Source organism: Perognathus longimembris, chromosome 5, assembly GCF_023159225.1.
Source record: "Perognathus longimembris pacificus isolate PPM17 chromosome 5, ASM2315922v1, whole genome shotgun sequence".
NCBI classification, from domain to species: Eukaryota; Metazoa; Chordata; class Mammalia; order Rodentia; family Heteromyidae; genus Perognathus; species Perognathus longimembris.
The window spans coordinates 51,123,765-51,144,764 of NC_063165.1; the positions used below are offsets into that span (position 1 = coordinate 51,123,765).

General features: G+C 44.3%; 1 protein-coding gene and 1 non-coding gene across 2 annotated transcripts in view; one reads left to right on the forward strand and one right to left on the reverse strand.

Annotated features, from left to right (window-relative positions):
- The window catches only part of Muc4 (mucin 4, cell surface associated), a 50,824-nt gene that overhangs the window by 21,092 nt on the left and 8,732 nt on the right, over positions 1-21,000 (reverse strand). The window contains exons 2-7 of the mRNA XM_048345833.1: positions 9,665-9,710; positions 8,817-8,908; positions 6,744-6,877; positions 5,464-5,628; positions 5,101-5,256; positions 3,152-3,282 (exon numbers count right to left, since the gene is read on the reverse strand). Of these exons, the coding sequence (XP_048201790.1) occupies positions 3,152-3,282; positions 5,101-5,256; positions 5,464-5,628; positions 6,744-6,877; positions 8,817-8,908; positions 9,665-9,710 (724 nt within the window). The remainder of the gene's footprint in view (positions 1-3,151; positions 3,283-5,100; positions 5,257-5,463; positions 5,629-6,743; positions 6,878-8,816; positions 8,909-9,664; positions 9,711-21,000) is intronic.
- On the forward strand, positions 20,430-20,494 carry LOC125352107. The gene has a single exon (XR_007211112.1). It is a non-coding gene; the product is annotated as a small nucleolar RNA SNORD78 (small nucleolar RNA).

Sequence of the window (21,000 nt, forward strand, 5' to 3'; positions counted from 1 at the left end):
CAGATGACATGATCTTATATCTGAAGGACCCAAAAAACTCAGTCCCCAAACTCCTACACCTAATAAACCAATTTGGCAAAATAGCAGGATACAAAATTAATCCACAAAAGTCAGCAGCTTTTCTGTACACCAGCAATAGACAAACAGAAAAGGAAATTATGGAAACAATTCCATTTACAGTAGCCAAAAAAAGAATAAAGTACCTAGGGATCAACTTAACCAAGGATGTGATGGACCTATTTAATGAAAATTATAAAAATGTAATAAGGGAAATCAAAGAAGACACAAGGAGATGGAAAGACCTCCCATGCTCATGGGTAGGCAGAATCAATATAGTGAAAATGGCCATATTGCCCAAATTGTTATACAAATTCAATGCAATACCTATCAAAATCCCAGCCACATTCTTCACTGAAATAGAGAAACCAATCCATAAATTCATATGGAACAGCAAAAAACCTAGAATAGGGCTGGGGATATAGCCTAGTGGCAAGAGTGCCTGCCTCGGATACACGAGGCCCTAGGTTCGATTCCCCAGCACCACATATACAGAAAACGGCCAGAAGCAGCGCTGTGGCTCAAGTGGCAGAGTGCTAGCCTTGAGCGGGAAGAAGCCAGGGACAGTGCTCAGGCCCTGAGTCCAAGGCCCAGGATTGGCCAAAAACAAAAAACAACAACAACAACAAAATAAAACCTAGAATAGCCAAAGCAAATCTAGGCAAAAAAAGCAGTGCAGGAGGTATCACAATACCAGACTTCAAGCTCTTACTACAAGGCCATCATAACAAAAACAGCATGGTATTGGTATAAAAACAGATCGGAAGACCAATGGATTAGAATTGAAGACCCAAAAATAAAACCGCACTCTTACAGACAACTGATATTCGACAAAGGAGCTAAAGACATACAATGGAATAAACATAGCATCTTCAATTACTGGTGCTGGGAGAACTGGGCAGCCATATGCAGAAAACTCAAAGTAGACCCAAGCCTATCACCATGCACCAAGATCAACTCAAAATGGATCAAGGACCTCAATATCAGACCTGAATCCTCGAAACTACTGAAGGACAGAGTAGGAAAGACGCTAGAACTTATAGGCACAGGAAGGGATTTCCTGAATAGAGTCCCAGGGGCACAACAAATAGGGGAAAGACTCGACAAATGGGACTACTACAAATTAAAAAGTTTCTGCACAGGTAAGGACATAGCCACCAAAATAGAAAGACAGCCAACGATATGGGAAAGGATATTTACCAGCACAGCAACAGACAAAGGCCTGATATCGGTCATCTACAGAGAACTCAAAAAACTAAGCCCCTCCAAGCCCAATAAACCTATTAGGAAATGGGCAAAAGAGCTAAAGAGAGACTTCACAAGAGAAGATATAAAAATGGCAAAGAAACACTTGAGGAAATGCTCAACATCCCTGGTAGTAAAGGAAATGCAAATAAAAACAACCCTGAGATACCACCTCACCCCAGTTAGAATGGCCTATACTCTAAACTCAGGCAACAACAAATGCTGGAGCGGGTGCGGGGAAAGAGGAACCCTTCTCCATTGTTGGTGGGAGTGCAAATTAATACAACCACTTTGGAGAACAGCATGGAGGTTTCTCAAAAAGCTCAATATAGACCTACCCTATGACCCAGCCATACCACTCCTAGGCATCTATCCTGAACAGCAGGCCCCAAGATATCAAAAAGACATTTGTACTTCCATGTTTATCGCGGCACATTTCACAATAGCCAAAATATGGAAACAACCCAGATGCCCCTCCACAGATGAATGGATCCAAAACATATGGTACCTATACACAATGGAATACTACATAGCGATTAGGAATGGTGAAATATTGTTATTCGCAGGGAAATGGTCAGAACTCGAACAAATAATGTTGAGCAAGGCAAGCCTAGAACACAGAAAACCAAGGGGCATGATCTCCCTGATATATGACTGTTAAGAAAGGGAGACGGGGGTTGGGGATATAGCCTAGTGGCAAGAGTGCCTGCCTTGGTATACCCGAGGCCCTAGGTTCGATTCCCCAGCACCACATATACAGAAAACGGCCAGAAGCGGCGCTGTGGCTCAAGAGGCAGAGTGCTAGCCTTGAGCGGGAAGAAGCCAGGGACTCTGCTCAGGCCCTGAGTCCAAGGCCCAGGACTGGCCAAAAAAAAAAAAAAAAAAAAAAAAAAAGAAAGGGAGACGGAGAGACAGTAGAGACCAAGTCTGTGAAACCAAAAACTGCTTGTCAAATAGTATTCCCCACAGGATTGGGGCAGCGACCTAACAGTATGTAACTAAAACCAAACAATTACTCAACATATAAAGGTCAAAAATTGACCTCTCAGGGGAAGACAATAGCTCAAAAGCTAGGTATATACGTTCATATAAGACTACTGTCGACATATGGTCTAATATTGACATTACATTTAAAGCCCTAGGCGAACTTTCTTGGGCATGGCCACCTGGCTACTGTATATGTTCTTGATACATTGTATATTGTATATATGTCTACCTGACCTAGAGAAGAGATAGAAAAACAGGACGTAAGATATCACAAGAAATGTACACACTGCCCTACTATGTAACTGTACCCTTTTTGCACAACACCTTGTCAAAAAATTTGGGTTCAATTAATAAACAAATAAATTCAAAAAAAAAAAAAAAAAAAGAAAGCAGATTTCAGCCTCAAAGGTCTGCCTTCTTCACCACTTCCTAACTCTGAGTTGAAGCGAATTATGTATTTACATCTAGAGTTCCTTATCTGCAGAACAAGGGTCATAAAAATAGTATCTGCCTCCTGGGTGGTTGTGTGAAGTCATGAAATCATGTATATGAAGTATTTAGCATAATAAAATTAGGCTGTTGTTATTCTGGTGTTTGAGATATCCAAAGAAGTCAACTAATGTCAATGTAACTGAGGGAAGATGAGGTTGAATGACGACAGTGCCTAGGGACCGGGACCGGAAAGATGGCAGGAAACAGCAAGGTGAGAGGCTCCGTGGGACCAGAGTCAAGGTGAGTCATCACATTGCAGGAGAAGGCATGTGTGCCTCGTTCCCAGGATGGGAGCATATATTTAGCCACCTGCTTGCTATGTTTCCCCTCCCTGTTACCTGCTCAGTACTGGTGGCTGCCCCTGTCTTACCTGGTAAAGCCCATGACAACTGAGCTGCGCTGGCGGTGCGTCACATCCCACTGCATCCCGCCTCTCTGGTAGAGAAACAGGGCGTAGGACCTGCTGCCATCTGTGGTGAGGATGGCCTGGTAGGTGTTGGTCTGGAGATTGGTGGGGACAAAAGTAAAGATACCTATTAGAAGCCTGTGTTCTCTTCCTTAGTGTCCCATATTTAGCCCACACCCCTGTCCTGGCACGCAAGGCACGTGAATTTAAAACACAGGTAAGTGTGCAGCTGGTTTGAGTATCCAGGTGTGTGGAAGTGCTTACCCTGGTGGATTTGCCTTTTTTAAATTATTTATTTTTCTTGGGTTTTTTTGTAATTTATTTATTAATTAAAGAAATTTTTTGACAAGGTGTTGTGCAAAATGGGTACAGTTACATAGTAGGGCAGTGTGTACATTTCTTGTGATATCTTACACCCTGTTTTCTTTCTCTTCCCTAGGTCAGTAGACATATATACAATATACAATGTACCAAGAACATATACAGTAGCCACGTTGGATTTGCCTTCTTTGTGACTCTGGTTCTACAGAGAGATGAAAGGCTCTGGGCTACCTCCTAGTTAGGAGAGTTTGTAAGAGAAAGCCGCAGGAACCTGCATGACTAAGCGAGTCACCAGAGCTGGTAGCTTCATGGGCTGTCTTGGAAATGCCAAGACAGTATCCAAATGTCTCCTACCCTGAAAGTTGTAGAGGACCCACTGGCAGTGAGACTGGGGCCCTCTAGAGGCACAGGCCTTGTCCAAAGTAAGTCATTTATTTGCTGAGAGATTGAACAAGTGACTTTACATAAGAATTTGGTGCTGTAAGAGCTAGGGTTCCTCAGAGGGAACAATGGAGATTGTGTGGTACCTCATTCCCCTTGAATAGTACTGTGCTTAAGGGCTAGAATTTAGGGGGACAGGTCACATAAGCCTCAGTTTTGGCTTTGTCATTTGCTAGCTGGGTAACTTTGAGAAAATTGTTATCTTTGCTACCTACTGTTTTCCTCATCTCTAAAATGTGCATGAAACTAGGAGGTTGAGCCAAGCTAGGGCTCAGCTATGATCTCGTCACTCCTCTTCGTTTGGAAGCTTGTTTGTTTGGAGGCTTTGTTCTCTGCATGGTGGTATTAAGAAGTGGTGGAGGGGCTGGGAATATGGCCTAGTGGCAAGAGTGCTTGCCTGGTATACATGAAGCCCTGGGTTTTATTCCTCAGCACCACATATACAGAAAAAGTCAGAAGTGGTGCTGTGGCTCAAGTGGCAGAGTACTAGCCTTGAGCAAAAAGAAGCCAGGGACAGTGCTCAGGCCCTGAGTTCAAGGCCCAGGACTGGCCAAAAAAAATGGTGGAGCCTTTAAGATGTGGAGCCTAGTGGGATGTCTTTAGGTCATTGGAGTCAGAAGACAGCTGAGTATGAGTTCTCCCAACAGAGTTATTATGGAAGAAGCAAGCCTAGCCCCAGCCATCCTCCCTGCTCCTGGTTCAAGATATAATCATTTATCTGCTACTGCACGCACTCCCATGAGGCAATGCAGACCAAGAGTCTGCACAACGCTGTTTGGACTTTCAGCCTACAGAAGTGTGAACTAAATAAAACTCATAAGTAGCCGTGTCTGGTATTTTGTTACAGCAACAAAATCTGACTAATACAACTCATATGCAATTAACAATAGCCAGACATTTTTGCAGAGGTTGGGGGGAGCCTTTTCCTATATGTTTGAGCTGCTATGAGTTTATGTACATGAAGGCTTGAGGCAGGCCTGGTGCTATGTTTGAATGGGAGGGCTGGGGGTGGAGGTACTTGTAGGATGGTGTTGCTCTAATTAGCAATCTTTTCTCAAGACAAAAGGGATTCAGGAGACTAGCTCTTCTCTAGGGCTCCAAGATGTCTGACCCCTAGATAATTCATGAGGTTTTGTCCATAATCCACTTACCCCAAAGGTCCACTGGGCAGGATAGGCAGGTACTGTGACCCATGTAATCTTTATGGTCCATTTGGCATTATAGTCCCAGGAATTTGTCAACTGTCTAACCCAAGTTTCCACCTGCCTAACTAGTGAGTCATATTCGCCATAGAGTGTCTCATATTCCTAGGAAGAGGAAGACAAATAAGAGCAAGGTAGGACCCACTTAACTGATCCCTCCCCCCACTTTCCGCTTAAGGATCCTATTCATATGCCATAGGAGTCAATGCTGTAAGAACAACATTCCCAATGTCTTCAATAGCCCTCGATCTCTCCCGGAAGGCTACTGCAGGGAGGAGTGGTTCCCTGACAGCTAGGCTTTGAGACACCCACCTGGTAAAAGATGATCCCTCTGTGGGTGGAAAAATCAGCATCATCCCAGAATGGAGCCACCATGGCCACTGTGTCCCATCTTGTAAAGCCTCGTGAGGGTGGGTTGGAGTAGGAGAAAATATGGTAGTCTGACTCTGGGAAAATGATCTGGCCATTATCTGTGAACTGAGTTGAAGGTTCTGGTTTAGCAATCAAGGAGGGAGAAGGCAATTAAATGTCCTAGCATAGAACCTGCTTGTCACAAGTGCTCCTCCCGCTATGGGCCCCTATGAGCAGAAGCTTAGCGATTCCTCATCTGCTTTAATGCTGTCCCTCAGGGAAAGCCTTTTTACCTACTAACCTCATCTTCTTCCCCCTTTGGCATTCCTCACACCTGTCTACAGGTGATAGTCGTGTCCTGCCTCAGTGACAGAACCTTGCCCTTCACAGAGCAAAGCCCCTTCCCAATTTTAAAGCTTGGGACACATCATGGCGGCTAAAGGAATTCAAACCCTCATGTTCTCACTGTGATGTGATCTCCTTGTGTGCCTAACTCCCCTTCCTGAGCACCACAGGGGCTGGGATCCCAGTCCAAGTCCACTGCTGGATGCATAGACCAGAGAATCAGAAAGTAATCACAGAAAAAAATGGAAAGAGCACAAACCAGTCAAATTTTCCAAATAACCTCCTTACCCAGAACAAAGCTCCATGAAAACAGCGATGAGATATTGAGCGCTGATTTCTTTTCACTGGGGGGAGGACATTTTTGTCCACACAGGGTGGGAAGCTTTATCTTACTCTCTCTTTTCCTTAAACAGAGCCCCAACATTAAAGAAGTCTGTAGCCATGCACAGTGGCACAAGTCTGTAATCCCAGCTACTTGGGAGGTCGAAATTGGAGGAATCACAGTTCAAGACCAGCCTGGACATAAAAGTCCGAGAGACTCCATCTTAGCAAATGTCTTGGTGTTGGGGTACGTGCCTGTTATGTCTGGCTGCCAGAAAGCACAATGGCTGAGGAGAAGCACAAGTAGGCCCAGGATGGCACCAGCATAAAAAGAGGCCTACCTGAAAAATAACAAATGCAAAAAAAGGGACTGGAGCTGTGGTTCAAGTAGTGGAACACCTGCCTAGCAAGCCTACAAGGCCCTAAGTTTAACATTTTTAAAAGTCTGAGAAGGTAAAGATGATGGTTAATAAAGACTGCTTCTGGTTCTTGGCAAAGGGTTATCTTCAAGCTGGACAGGAAAGCAGGGCCAAAGAACACAGGCCCTGCCACTTGGGCTATGATTCAAGACTCACATAGAGGGAATCCCGCAGGGAGGAGCCAAATGGGAAGCCGATCTGGAGCTTGAGGAGCCTCGAGGTAATGTCCACACCCCTGACAAACAACTGCAGGTCTCCAGCGCTTGAACCGTAGGGGAAGAGAGGAATTCCTGGGCCGGTACAAAGAAGAGGGTCAAGTCTGCATACGCTCTGACCTGTTTTCAGGCTCAGACGACCCCGCCCCCGCCCCAGCTTCCCCTAGCTGTCCCTCACCCCCTCTCCCTGTTCCTCAAGGTTCCCCCGTAGGCCCTGACTGGGAGCCATCAAGACTCCTGTCTGCCTCTGCATTTGCACTGAACACATCTCTTTCACTCCATCAACTGGTTTTATTATTACCTAGCTTAGATAAAAATTACTCTGCCTCTGTTTTGATGCCAGAATCTTTTTAAAGATTAAAAAACAAAACATGGAGATGGTGAAGATGAATAGGCAAAAGACCTTTTCATAGACTGGGATTTCTCCTCTAAGATATATCCAGATAAATTTGAAGAATCCTTAGAATTTGCCGTATGAGCCATTCAAGGTCCTGGAGTTCCAGGTTGAGAGTTTGTCCTTTGAATATTCCTCAAATGGGTTTCACTGCATACTGGCAGCTCCTGACTCCCTGGCCTGGTCTCCCTTGGAGAGAATTCCAAGCAAGCTCAGGGGCTCTCCACTGCTCTTCTCTATTCCCCCAGCTGGCACAGTGCCCTTCATAAGATGCAAATCTACTGTGTTCTCCCTGCTTCTCCTTACTACAGCATCCTCCCACACACCGGCCTCCACCCCATGACTCTCACCTGGCCCAGAAACCCCAAATGTTTTTCTTTTTTGCCAGTCCTGGGCCTTGGACTCAGAGCCTGAGCACTGTCCCTGGTTTCTTTTTGCTCAAGGCTAGCACTCTACCACTTGAGCCATAGCACCACTTGTGGCCGTTTTCTATATATGTGGTGCTTGGGAATCGAACCCAGGGCTTCATGTATACGAGGCAAGCACTCTACCACTAGGCCATATACCCAGCCCCCCAAATGTTTTGAGAATCACTTTCCCATGCAACACAGGCACTGCTTTTTACCTTCATGCCCAATCCAATTGCTCAGATCCTCCTCCCTACCTGAGGTGCTTCCCCAACCCCAGATTCTCTCTGCTCTTGCCAAAAAGTTGACTGCTCACCCAAAACCCATTCCTATGTACTTTAGTGGCTCTCCATTATGACTGGTGTGTGGGCCTTGCACCCACGGACAACTGGTCTGCCCCTTGAGGAAAGGCACCATGACCATTTCCCTAACTCAGATCCTAGCCCAGTGCTATGCACAAAGCTGCCCTTAGCACCCCACTGATTCTATCTCACTGTTTCCTGTAAAGCCTTTCTGATTCCAGAGAGCAGAGACCATGAATGAGCAGAGTGACATTGTGCATTGTTATATCACCCCTTTCTATTTATTTATTTTTTTGCCTGTCCTAGGGCTTGTTGAACTCAGGGTCTGGGCACTGTCCCTGAGCTTCTTTTTGCTCAAGGCTAGCACTCTACCACTTGAGCCAAAGCGCCACTTGTGGCTTTTTCTTTTTATGTGGTACTGAGGAACCGAACCCAGGGCTTCATGCATGCTAGGCAAGCACTCTACCACTAAGCCACATTCCCAGCCCAATATATCCACCCCTCTTAAAGAAATATGGGAGCCAGGTGATGGTGGGCACTCAGTAGGCTGAGATCTGAGGATCATAGTTTAAAGCCAGCCCAGAGCAAGAAAGTACATGAGACTCTTATCTCTAATAAACCACCAGAAAACCAGAAATGGTGCTGTGGCTCAAAGTGGTAGATCATTATCCTGAAGCAAAACGCTCAAGGACAGCACCCAGACCCCTGAGTTCAAGCCCTACAACTGACAATAAATAAATAAATAAATATGGGGAGCAACTGAATTTCTCTCGGCACAAATGGGGGACAGTAGAGGTACCCAGAGAACCATTTCCCTTACTTGTACACAAGGGCCTTCACCAGAAAATCTAGTCCAGCCCAACTGCTATGTCTATAGGTTGGAGAGGCCCCAGCTTAACGGCGTCACTCACCTCGTGATGGTGGAGCTGTTGAGCGGGAGCCTGTGGAAGCACTGGATGTAGAGGTGCTAAGTGGCGGAGGGGATGTGGAGGGTGGTGAGGTACTGTGTGGCCTCAGAGAACTTGCCACCACTCCTGTACACACAGGGAGAGAAGATGTGAGTTAAAACTACCGAGCATAGCAGATTCATAAGATTCAGAAAATTAGGAGCTAGAAAGGAAAGTAACAGACTTTCTCCTCCAAGGTCACCCAGACATCCTATCTACATGAGCTTTTTTCAGTAACCCAAGAAAGGATGGAGAGATACTTAAAATATATCATTGTATCCTCCTGTGAACCTAACCATAGTCCCTGCTTATATCACTAGGTAGTTGGTTCACCTGGAAAAGCAGTCCCCTGAAGAGCAGCCACTGTCAGAGTAGGTCCCCTTGGGGAGGATGAAGCAGCTGAGGCAGTCGCCTTGGTGAGGGTGCTTATTTGAGACTGGCTGGTGGCCTCCATGCTTGGAGTTTGGGTTGTCTGAGAAAATGCAGGTGATTCCTGAGTAGAAGTGCTGAGTGTTAGTCTGGTTGATGGTCCACTTGAGACTCCCACAGAGTCTGGAGAAAAGCTCTCAGATACTTGTGGTGGTGATGTGTCCTCCATGTTCCCTAGAATGGACTCTGTGGAGATTGTCATGGTAAAGACCTCTGAGGTTGCTGAGGGTGATGGGGTAGTTATATTACTTGTAGCTGATATCTCTTGCAACATTGTCTCTGTCATAGTATGTCCATTTGTGGAGGATGAAAGGCTTGAGGTGATTGTTTCTGTGAGGGTAGTCATTTGAGGCAGGGTGGTGGTCTCCAAACTCTGATCCCGCATATTCTGAGAAAGTGAAACTGATTCCTGAGTAGAGGTGATGGGGCCTGGTCCTGTTGATTGTCCACTCAACACAGGTGTCCTTAACACTCCCGTAGTGACTGGAGTAAAGCTCCCAGACACTTGTGGTGGTGACGTGTCCCCTGTGTTTCCTAGAGCCGAGTCTGTGGAGATTGTTGGGGTGAACACCTCTGATGATGGTGAGGGTGTGTTGCCTACACTCAAAGGGTTTGAGGTGGTTATTTCAGGAGATATTCCAGGAGAAACTGTCTCTTTCAGGGTGTTCCTACCTGTGGATGAATGAGTTAAGGTGGTCACCTCAACAAGGGTACTCAATTGAGGTTGACTGGTGGTCTCCATGATTTGAGTTTGGGTTGTCTGAGAAAATGCAGTTGGTTCCTGAGCAAAGGTGCTAGAACTTGGTACTGTTGACAGTTCATTTGACACAGGTGTTGTTGAGACTCCAGTAGGGACTAAAATGAGACTTTTAGGTGCATATGGTGATGATGTATCGTCTGTGTTCCCTAGAGTGGAATCTGTGGGGGTTGTCACAGTGAACAATTCTGGTGTTGCTGAGGGTGTGTTTGTTATACTGGAAGGGGATGAGGTAGTTATGGTATCCGTAGTTGATGTCTCCTGCAATAATGTCTCTGTCAGAGTATGTCCATTTGTGGAGGATGAAAGGCTTGAGGTGATTGTTTCTGGGAGGGTAGTCATTTGAGGCAGGGTGGTGGTCTCCAAACTCTGATCCTGCATATTCTGAGAAAGTGAAACTGATTGCTGAGTGGAGGTGATGGGGCTTGGTCCTGTTGGTTGTCCACTCAACACAGGTGTCCTTAACACTCCTGTAGTGACTGGAGTAAAGCTCCCAGATACATGTGGTGGTGATTTGTCCCCTGTGTTTCCTAGAGTAGAGTCTGTGGAGATTGTTGGGGTGATCACCTCTGATGCTGTTGAGGGTGTTTTGCTTATGCTCAAAGGGCTTGAGGTGGTTATTTCAGGAGATGTTCCAGGAGAAACTGTCTCTTTCAGAGTGTGCAAACTTGTGGAGGAGTGACTTAAGGTGGTCACCTCAACAAGGGTACTCATTTGAGGTACACTAGTGGTCCCCATGATTTGAGTTTGGGTTGTATGAGAAAATGCAGTTGATTCCTGGGTAGAGGTGATGGGGCTTTGTCCTGTTGATAGTCCATTCAACACAGGTGTCCTTGAGTCTCCCGTAGTGACTGGCATAAAGCTCCCAGATACTTGTGGTGGTGATGTGTCTCCTGTGTTTCCTCGAGTAGAGTCTATAGAGATTGTTGGTGTAATCACCTCTGATATTGTTGAGGGTGTGTTGCTCTCACTGGAAGGGCTTGAGGTGGTTATTTCATCTACAGGGGATGTCCCAGGAGAAACTGTCTCTGTCAGAGCAGACATACCTCTGGAGAATGAATAAGGTGAGGTGGTCGCCCCAAGGAAGGTACTCATTTGAGACTGACTGGTGGTCTCCATGATTTGAGTTTGGGTTGTCTGAGAAAATGCAGTTGATTCTTGAGTAGAGGTGACAATTGTTTGTCCTGTCAATAGTCCACTTGACACAGGGGTTGTTACTCCTTTAGTGACTGAAATGAGACTTCCAGGTGCATATGGTGACGATGTGTCCTCTAGGTTTCCTGGAGTGGAGCCTGTAGAGGTTGTCACAGTGAACAATTCTGGTGTTGCTGAGAGTGTGCTTGTTACACTGGAAGGGGATAAGGTAGTAATGCTCTCTATAGTTGATGTCTCTTGCAATAATGTCTCTGTCATAGTATGTCCATTTGTGGAGGATGGAAGGCTTGAGGTGATTGTTTCTGTGAGGGTAGTCATTTGAGGCAGGGTGGTGGTCTCCAAACTCTGATCCTGCATATTCTGAGAAAGTGAAACTGATTCCTGAGTGGAGGTGATGGGTCTTGGTCCTGTTGATTGTCCACTCAACACAGGTGTCCTTGACACTCCCGTAGTGACTGGAGTAAAGCTCCCAGACACTTGTGGTGGTGACGTGACCCCTGTGTTTCCTAGAGCCGAGTCTGTGGAGATTGTTGGGGTAAACACCTCTGATGATGGTGAGGGTGTGTTGCCTACGCTCAAAGGGTTTGAGGTGGTTATTTCAGGAGATATTCCAGGAGAAACTGTCTCTTTCAGAGTGTTCCTACCTGTGGATGAATGAGTTAAGGTGGTCACCTCAACAAGGGTACTCAATTGAGGTTGACTGGTGGTCTCCATGATTTGAGTTTGGGTTGTCTGAGAAAATGCAGTTGGTTCCTGAGCAAAGGTGCTAGAACTTGGTACTGTTGACAGTTCATTTGACACAAGTGTTGTTGAGACTCCAGTAGGGACTAAAATGAGACTTTTAGGTGCATATGGTGATGATGTATCTTCTGTGTTCCCTAGAGTGGAATCTGTGGGGGTTGTCACAGTGAACAATTCTGGTGTTGCTGAGGGTGTGTTTGTTATACTGGAAGGGGATGAGGTAGTTATGGTATCTGTAGTTGATGTCTCTTGCCATAATGTCTCTGTCAGAGTATGTCCATTTGTGGAGGATGAAAGGCTTGAGGTGATTGTTTCTGGGAGGGTAGTCATTTGAGGCAGGGTGGTGGTCTCCAAACTCTGATCCTGCAAGTCCTGAGAAAATGAAACTGATTGCTGAGTGGAGGTGATGGGGCTTGGTCCTGTTGGTTGTCCACTCAACACAGGTGTCCTTAACACTCCTGTAGTGACTGGAGTAAAGCTCCCAGATACATGTGGTGGTGATTTGTCCCCTGTGTTTCCTAGAGTAGAGTCTGTGGAGATTGTTGGGGTGATCACCTCTGATGCTGTTGAGGGTGTTTTGCTTATGCTCAAAGGGCTTGAGATGGTTATTTCAGGAGATGTTCCAGGAGAAACTGTCTCTTTCAGAGTGTGCAAACTTGTGGAGGAGTGACTTAAGGTGGTCACCTCAACAAGGGTACTCATTTGAGGTACACTAGTGGTCCCCATGATTTGAGTTTGGGTTGTATGAGAAAATGCAGTTGATTCCTGGGTAGAGGTGACAGGGCTTGGTCCTGTTGATTGTCCATTCAACACAGGTGTCCTTGAGACTCCCGTAGTGACTGGGGTAAAATTCCCAGATACTTGTGGTGGTGATGTGTCTCCTGTGTTTCCTAGAGCAGAGTCTGTGGAGATTGTTGGTGTAATCACCTCTGATGTTGTTGAGGGTGTGTTGCTTACACTGGAAGGGCTTAAGGTGGTTATTTCAACTTCTGGGGATGTCCCAGGAGAAACTGTCTCCGTCAGCATTTGCCCACTTGGGGAAGAATGATTTGAAGTGGTGTCCTCAATTCGGGTACTCATTTGAGATTGACTTATAGTTATGGGTTGAGTCTGGGTGTTCTGAGAAAGTGAAGATGATTCCTGAGTGGAGGTGCTGGAACTTGGTATTCTTGACAGTTCACTAGACACTGCTATTGTTGAGACTCCTTTAGTGACTGAAGTGAAACTTCTTGGTTCTTGTGGTGATGATGTGTCTTCTGTGTTTCCTGAAGTGGAGCCTGTGGGGAGAGAAAATGTAGAATCCTGCATAACGATGTTGGTTATGGGCTGGGAATATGGCCTAGTGGCAAGAGTGCTTGACTCATATACATGAAGCCCTGGGTTCAATTCCTCAGCACCACATAGATAGAAAACGGCCAGAAGTGGTGCTGTAGCTCAAGTGGCAGAGTGCTAGCCTTGAGCAAAGAGAAGCCAGGGACAGTGCTCAGGCCCTGAGTCCAAGACCCAGGACTGGCAAAAAAAAAAAGATGTTGGTTATGTCTATTGCTGATCGTGTGCTAAAAGTAGGCTTTGTTGAGACTCCTGAAGTGAGTGGAGTGAGTCCCCCGGGTCTCCTGTAATGGAGTCTAATGGAGGTTGTGCTCTCTGTTGGAGTGTGTCCAACTGAAGAGGATGAAGAAGTTAAGGCTGTTGGCTCAGTTTTGGTTGTATGGTGAGGTTGTGTGGTGGTATCCTTGGCTTAGCGTTTGGGTGGTTTGAGTAGAAGCACTGGTTATTTCTACTGTTACTGGTCCATGTGACATGGTTGGCTCTAAGGCCCCAGAACTGACTGGAGTGAGACTTCTATGTGGTGATAGATCTCCTGTGTTTCCTGATGTTGCGTCTGTGGAAGATGTCTTGGTTGTCACTTCTGATGTATTTGGCATTGTATAGTGAGTATTTGAGCCTAAACATGAAATGGTGACCTATTATTGAAATATTAGAGACAAGATACAAGAACTTTATGAGACTGGAGAGTGTAGCCCAGTGATATCAAAGCTCTTGACTCCCATTTATGCATAAGGAACCCATATAACTTTCATACATAGTGACATCTCTAAGCCTTAATTTACCCTAGCCAGAAGTTCTGCACAAATGTACTGATAAGTAATACTGTGAAAAACACATGTGTCAGCATTTTGCTTCTGGAAAGATTGTTTCTGAATGTGGCAATGGAATGGTTGATTCAGTGCACCCTCTCTCTTCCTCATTTTACTAAAATACAGAAATCATGTAATCAAGAAATTAGAACTTAAAGTGTAGTGGTGTACATTTGTAATCAGTGTGGAAGGAAGATAGTTCAAAGCCAGCCTAGGTTACTTGGAAAGACCCTGTCTCAAACTCAAAACAAAGCAAAAGTCAACTCACTCCTTGTCCTGTACACATATTTTTCAAGCAGTCAGAAGGAAATGATTGACTTTCTGATTCACGGGCTCCTTTTTGTCTCAATCTTGTGCTTACATGCATTGATTTTTGTTTTCAAACTCACCTTCTCATCCCTCCTGAATAGAGAGTAGGGGGCAAACAAAGGAAGGTTGAATTTGATCGTACGCGCCACATACATGTGCCAAAATTTTATTCTGTAATAAGATAAAAACAACTGCAAAGGATTATCATCCCAAGAAGGTGACTTTTTTATGACTGGTCAAATTCAAAGCACTCAGAGCATGGTAAAATAATAGTCTGGATGCCCCTGTGGGTGGCTGAATGCTAATGGATATGTTCAGGACCTTCCCGTACATCTTGCAACGATGTAGATGAGTTGTTTGTATGTGTGAATGTTTTTCAAGTGAGAATATATCATCAGTTTTCCCCAAGGAACTTAGAAATAAAATAAGCCAGTCTTTCTTCCTATAATCTCCAAATATTCCTTCCCTTCAAAGAGCCATCAGAGGTCCAAAGAGATGGAGGTGGTTTCCTTAACCATGAGTGATTTTCTTTCTGCATATCAGGGAACTGCTGTGCCTTCCACACAGTGCATGGTAGGGGGCTGAATGCACCCCTAAGCCTGGCCTGAAGGCCTGCTCTGGGTCAGAGCTTTCGATGCTTTCCTGGAGGGAAACATCTAGAAAACTGCAATACGAAAAGAGAGGCGGAGGCACAGGAACCTCACCCAAAGGGCACCTGAGCAGAGCCTCTCACTGTTCTGTACAGAAATCCCAGAGCTAAGTGTAGTTTGGGGGTACAACATGTGTTCAGCATGCCTGAGGTCCTGGCTTGACCCAAGCACCCTCCCCTACTAAAAAAAAAAATCCCCCAGAGGATTATGAGTAAGACTTCTCTGGCTTTTCCCTGTCTTCTTCATGAGGAAAAAGGCAAGATTATCCTGGAATGGTGAGGAGACTGGTTTGCCACTGTAGCTGGGGTGACAGGCATGCGCTACTACACCTAGCTATTAGTTCACATGAGTTTCACACTTTTTGCCCAGGCTGGGCTCCAACAGTAATCCCATGATCTCCACTTCCCAAATAATGACAATTACAGGTTTGAGGCGCTGAGCAGTCATGACTAGCTTACTTGGAAAAAAAAAAAATTATAACCCCAACAGAATGTTTAAATACTAAATTTTTTGTTCAGAGTATTGTCTGTACTTACACTGGTTAGGTGCCGTCCTCTTGGGCTTTTCATATAGGTCTCTGAGTCTAATCAATCTCATTCTCCCTATGATTCTCTCCCTTCCTTTTGGTCTCTGAATTTTCTAGCCAAGAAAAAAGAAACCTATTTATTTTTTTACATAGGAACCTATTGTTTGGGGCTTTCAACTCATTTGAGGAAGGAGGATCAAACCTAGGGCCTCTCAAATGGCAGGCAAGTTTCTAGTACCAAGCTACTACCCCAGATCCCTCAAGCTTTAACCTCAGTACTCAAGGAGTTGGGAGGGAAGCTCCAAAGAAACTCCCAGGAATGAGGAATTTAGGCCCACATACAGTTAGTTCTTAGGGCTGACTGTAATCTCTCTCCCTTTCCCCCCTTTCCTCTTCTCCTTCCCTCCCCTCTTCTTCTCCCCCCTCAACCTCCACCCCTTGCACTGGCCTTGAATTCTCAGTCCAGGTGACTCACCCTCTGCAGTACTGAGATAATAGATTTGCACCACCACTGACAGCAACCAATTTCCCTTTGCAAGAGAGCCATTTAGACTTTCAAGTGAGTGAGAGTGATTATGAGTCAGCCTCAATTTCTTTAAAAGAAAAAAAAGAAGTGACTCACTGACAAATTTGTGTACTCTATCAATAGTAAGTACTTCCTGGGGATACATTTCTATATGGAAGTGCACACAGACAGGGACCAAACTGCAGAGATGGACTACAAGGTTCTTAACCCCCTCCTTAATCTGATGAGTAGAGGGCTTGGAATTCTAATCTTATTCTTTCCTTTATAAAATTGCCATCATTCCTGCACCTAAGGCTTAGGTTAAGAAGAATTCTCCTTGCAATTCTGATAAATGTGTTTCTTTTCCCTAAAAAGATAATGAAGCGCATTGCTCTCTCATTATGCTTTGAGCCTGGGCAGAAGCTAGCTCCATGCTGAACTTCCTAAACTTGAAGATTTTTAGCCACTAACATCTTCTCAGAGCCTGTTCCACCTCTGCTGGAACCAATATTGGCAGCAAAAGTTTCATGACAGCATAGAGCCATTTTTAAAGTAAAGGTTTCTGTCTGTTTAATAGATGTTTTCTAGGGCTGGGATCAGAAGAAAGAAAAGGGAGCACTCAGAAGTGAAGAAGTTGAACTATAGGGTTAAGTCAATGCCCTTAGGGAATTTTCTGTTCCTCAGATGTAGTTTTGTTTTGTTATGTTTTGTTGTTGTTGTTTCTTTGGTTGGTTCTTGGCAATATTGGAGTTCAAAATATGGATCTTGTGATTAAATGCACACTCCCAGCTTTGCTTTGTTTTTCCCTAGGGTTTTACACTTTTGCCCAGGCCAGTCTCAGACCTCTATCCTTTTAAATTAGCCTCCCAGGTAGCTAAAGTGATAAGCTTGAATTCCCACAGCCAGCATAGAGGGAGTGACAAGGATCTGAGATCAGGACCTCGTTAACTGTGTTTCCAGGGCAAAGAACAGACTAGAAGAATCAGGAAGAACAGAGAAAAAGAAAGCAGAATAAAGGGTAGGATAGGAATAAAATGTAAGAAATAGAATCAATGAGGCTCAAATGTTGGGTTCTTTAAAGATAAGCCGAAAATTCTAGCAAGGCTAAAAGAGAAAGAAAGAAACGGGCATGGGGGATGAGGGGGGAAGAAGGGAAGAAGAAGAGATAAGAAAAAATTTAAGTATATAACAAGATCATTTTACATTCAAGGAACAAATTATTTCAATGGTGTGTGTGTGTGTGTCTGTGTGTCTGTGTGTCTGTGTGTCTGTGTGTTGCACGCACATGCACTTCCTGAAGGCTAGAACTTTACTGTGCTTGAGCCACAGCTCTACTTCTGGATTTTTGGTGGTTAATTGGAGAGGAGAGTCTCACAGACTTTCCTATTTGCGCTGGCTTCAAATTACAATCCTCCAGTCTCAGCCTCCTGAGTAGCTAGGGTTATAGGCACAGCCACCCATGCCTGATAGCAATTTCAGTCTTTTTTTTTTTTTTTTGGCCAGTCCTGGGCCTTGGACTCAGGGCCTGAGCACTGTCCCTGGCTTCTTCCCGCTCAAGGCTAGCACTCTGCCACTTGAGTCACAGTGCCACTTCTGGCCATTTTCTGTATATGTGGTGCTGGGGAATTGAACCCATAGCTTCAAGTATAGGAGGCAAGCGCTCTAGCCACTAGGCCATATCCCCAGCCAGCAATTTCAGTCTTACACAAAAATTTCCCAGAGTTTAGGAGAAAGGGATGTTCTGTGACTAATTTTATAGTGTTGATATAATTTTAATACTCAAAGAGAAGAGATAAAAACATAATATCAACAAATCTTAGAAACAAAGTAGATAGAAACGACTCAAGCCAAATATCAACAATCTAATGCCTAAAAATTTTTTTTTGCCAGGCACTGGTGGCACATGTCTGTAATCCTAGCTACTCAGGAGACTGAGATCTTAGGACTGAGTTTCAAAGTCAGCCCAGGTAAGAAAGTCTGTGAAATGCTTATCTCCAATAAACTACTGAAAAAGTTGAAAGCTGAATTGTCGCTTTGAGCAAAAGAAGCTCAGAGACAACATCTAGGCCCCTGAGTTCAAACCCTACGACAGGCCTCCCGGCACTTCTAAAAACAGACACACACACAGACACACACACACACAGAGACACACCCCACATGTACATATATACTATGGCCAAGCTGAATTTAAACCAGAAATTCAAGATGCACATGACTTAATAAATATAAAGCATCATATAAATAGAGTGGAAGGGAAAATATAACTACTCAGAGATACAGAGAAAGTATTTGATATACATTAACATGTATCCTTGTGGAAAGTCCTAGCAAGAGAAAAATAGAAGTGAACACCCTTAACCTCATCAACAATATCAATCAAACCCCATGGTAGACACTTAAAGATACAGTGCTATAAATACTTTCTTTAAAATCAGAAACAAGAACAACATGCCAGCAATCATTGTTTCTACTGAACCATTTGGGTATAAGTCTTATCCAGTGCAGTAAGACAAGAAAAATAAACAAAAAAGCATGAGGATGTAAAGGATGCTTTCTTTCTTATGTGTAAATAAAGAAACAATCCTACACTCCTTTGAAGATATTATGATCATTTATATAAGAAAGCTAGTCAGGGGGTGGTGAGGTGGTAGAGGTGTGGCTTAAGTGGTAGTGCTTCTGGCAATGAGCAAAAGTGTCATACACTGAGCTTGAGAGTCCCAGTCTTGGACAATAACAACAATAATAACAACAACAACAGAAAGCCAGTCACGGATGGAAGTTGAGTCTCAGTGGTAGAGTTCTTGCCTAGCACATATGAAACTTTGGGTTTGATCTCCAAAACCACCAAAACAGAAAAAAAATGCTCTCAAATTTATAAATTATTGACAAAGTTCTTAATATATCATCAAAATTTTAAGAAGAACTGCATTCTTTATACATTCGTGAAATAAATTTTTTTAAACTGTAGTGACAAAAATAAAAAGTACAAGTGGGCGCTGGTGGCTCATGTCTGGAACTCCTAGCAATTCAGGAGGCTGGGATCTAAGGATCATGGTTCAAAGCTGGCCTGGGCAGGAAAGTCCATGAGAACTTATCTCCAATTAATCCCCCAAAAAGCTGAAAGTGGAGCTATGGGCTCAAAGTGATAGAGCACTAGCATTGAGCACAAAAACTCAGGGATAGTGCCCAGGCCCTGAGTTCAAACTCTAAAACTGAAAGAAAATAAATAATTCGATTGAAAAATTAAAGGCGCTGGGAATGTGGCCTAGTGGTAAAGTGCTTGCCTAGCATGCATGAAGGCCTGGGTTCGACTCCTCAGCACCACATAAACAGAAAAGGCCGGAAGTGGCACTGTGGCTCAAGTGGTAGAGTGCTGGCCTTGAGCAAAAGGAAGCCAGGGGCAGTGTTCAGGCCTTGCCTTCAAGCCCCAGGACTGGCAAAAGAAAAAAACAAACAAAAAAAAGTACTTAAATCTAACAAAAGGCATTCTTCCCCCATTAAAATATTTAAAAGAATATACACTCATTTTATGTGTTTCGAAAACATATAGACCAAACATATAGACCAAAAAAAACCACAACTTACTACTCAGACAACTACATTGCTTGGCTTTTTTCCCAAGATATTTTCTATGATCCATGTGTGGTTTAATTTACCAGTATAAATTTAAAACTACCCAGTGTACACAGTATACATAATTTTAACCTTACCTGACATCATAAGCATATTTTCATGTTATTATTTTTGTACTCATAGCTAAAGGGAAACCAATCTTTTGCACCTTGGGTGGTTGTTTTCTTCTTTCTGCCTTTTGGAGCATGGAAGGGCCCAGAAGGACTGGGTGAGCTCAAGCAACATCTTGGTCCAGAAAACTCCTTCCTACCTCAGCACTGCCCTTCTAACTGGAAACCTGCAATATTAAATCCCACCTCTCTGGAGACAGGAAGAGCAATGCGGGCAGGTCCTCTCCTGAGGCAGTCTTTGCAATGATGAGAACTCAGGGTCATGGGCATACCACTGTGTCATGCACATTTTTCCTTAATAAAGTGAGATGCTCACTCTCTGTGTTGCTAGTATTTATGTGTGAATGTGTCTATATCTTAGGTGTTGTTTTTTTTTGTGAGTGGCAGGGTTTCTAGTACTTGAACTCAGGACCTGGGCCCTGTCCCTTAGCTTTTTAGCTCAAGGATCTACCATTTGAGCCACACCTCTACTTCTGGCTTTTTTCTGATTAGTTGGAGACAAGACTCATGGACTTTCCTGCCTAGGCTGGCATGGAACTTCCATCCTTAGATCTCAGTCTTCTGAGTAACCAGAATGATAGATATAAGCCACCTTACATGGCATGTCCTTTATATATTAAATATTTGTAATTATGCTGATCAAATGTCTGACCTGAATTGAGCATGTAGCCAAATTTAACACTGAGGACTCATTAAAGACTCATTAAATACTATTTCACCTAAGGGAAGCTAACTTAATGAACTTCCCGATTGTGTCTGAGCTGTCCCCAGTGTGCTGCTGTTGCAAAGAAAGCTTTGAGGGCTGTGCTTTATGCTCAGTTTTGTTTCACTATTTCAGCCCCACTTCCCTGGATGTCAACTTCTCTTCATGGATTCCTAGCTAATAGGGCTGTACAATTTTTAATATTATTCCTACGCACTGCCAGATTTCTTGGTAGAAAGACTGAGCCACCATACCTTCTCATTGGCAGTGCCAAAAGAGTCCTGTTTTCCATCATCCCCTCTCTTGGAAAAATTCTCTGCTTGCCAGTATGGATTTTGAGTCTCTTCAAACAGACCTGTAACCTGGCAGTCCTCTTTTCCAATGTTTACGTAAGAAACTTTCTAATCATGACTGATGGAAGCCTGTCACAGGCTTCAGTGGATGGGAAGTGAAGGGAACTGCTTCATATGGGTGGAGTAGTTTTATTTATTG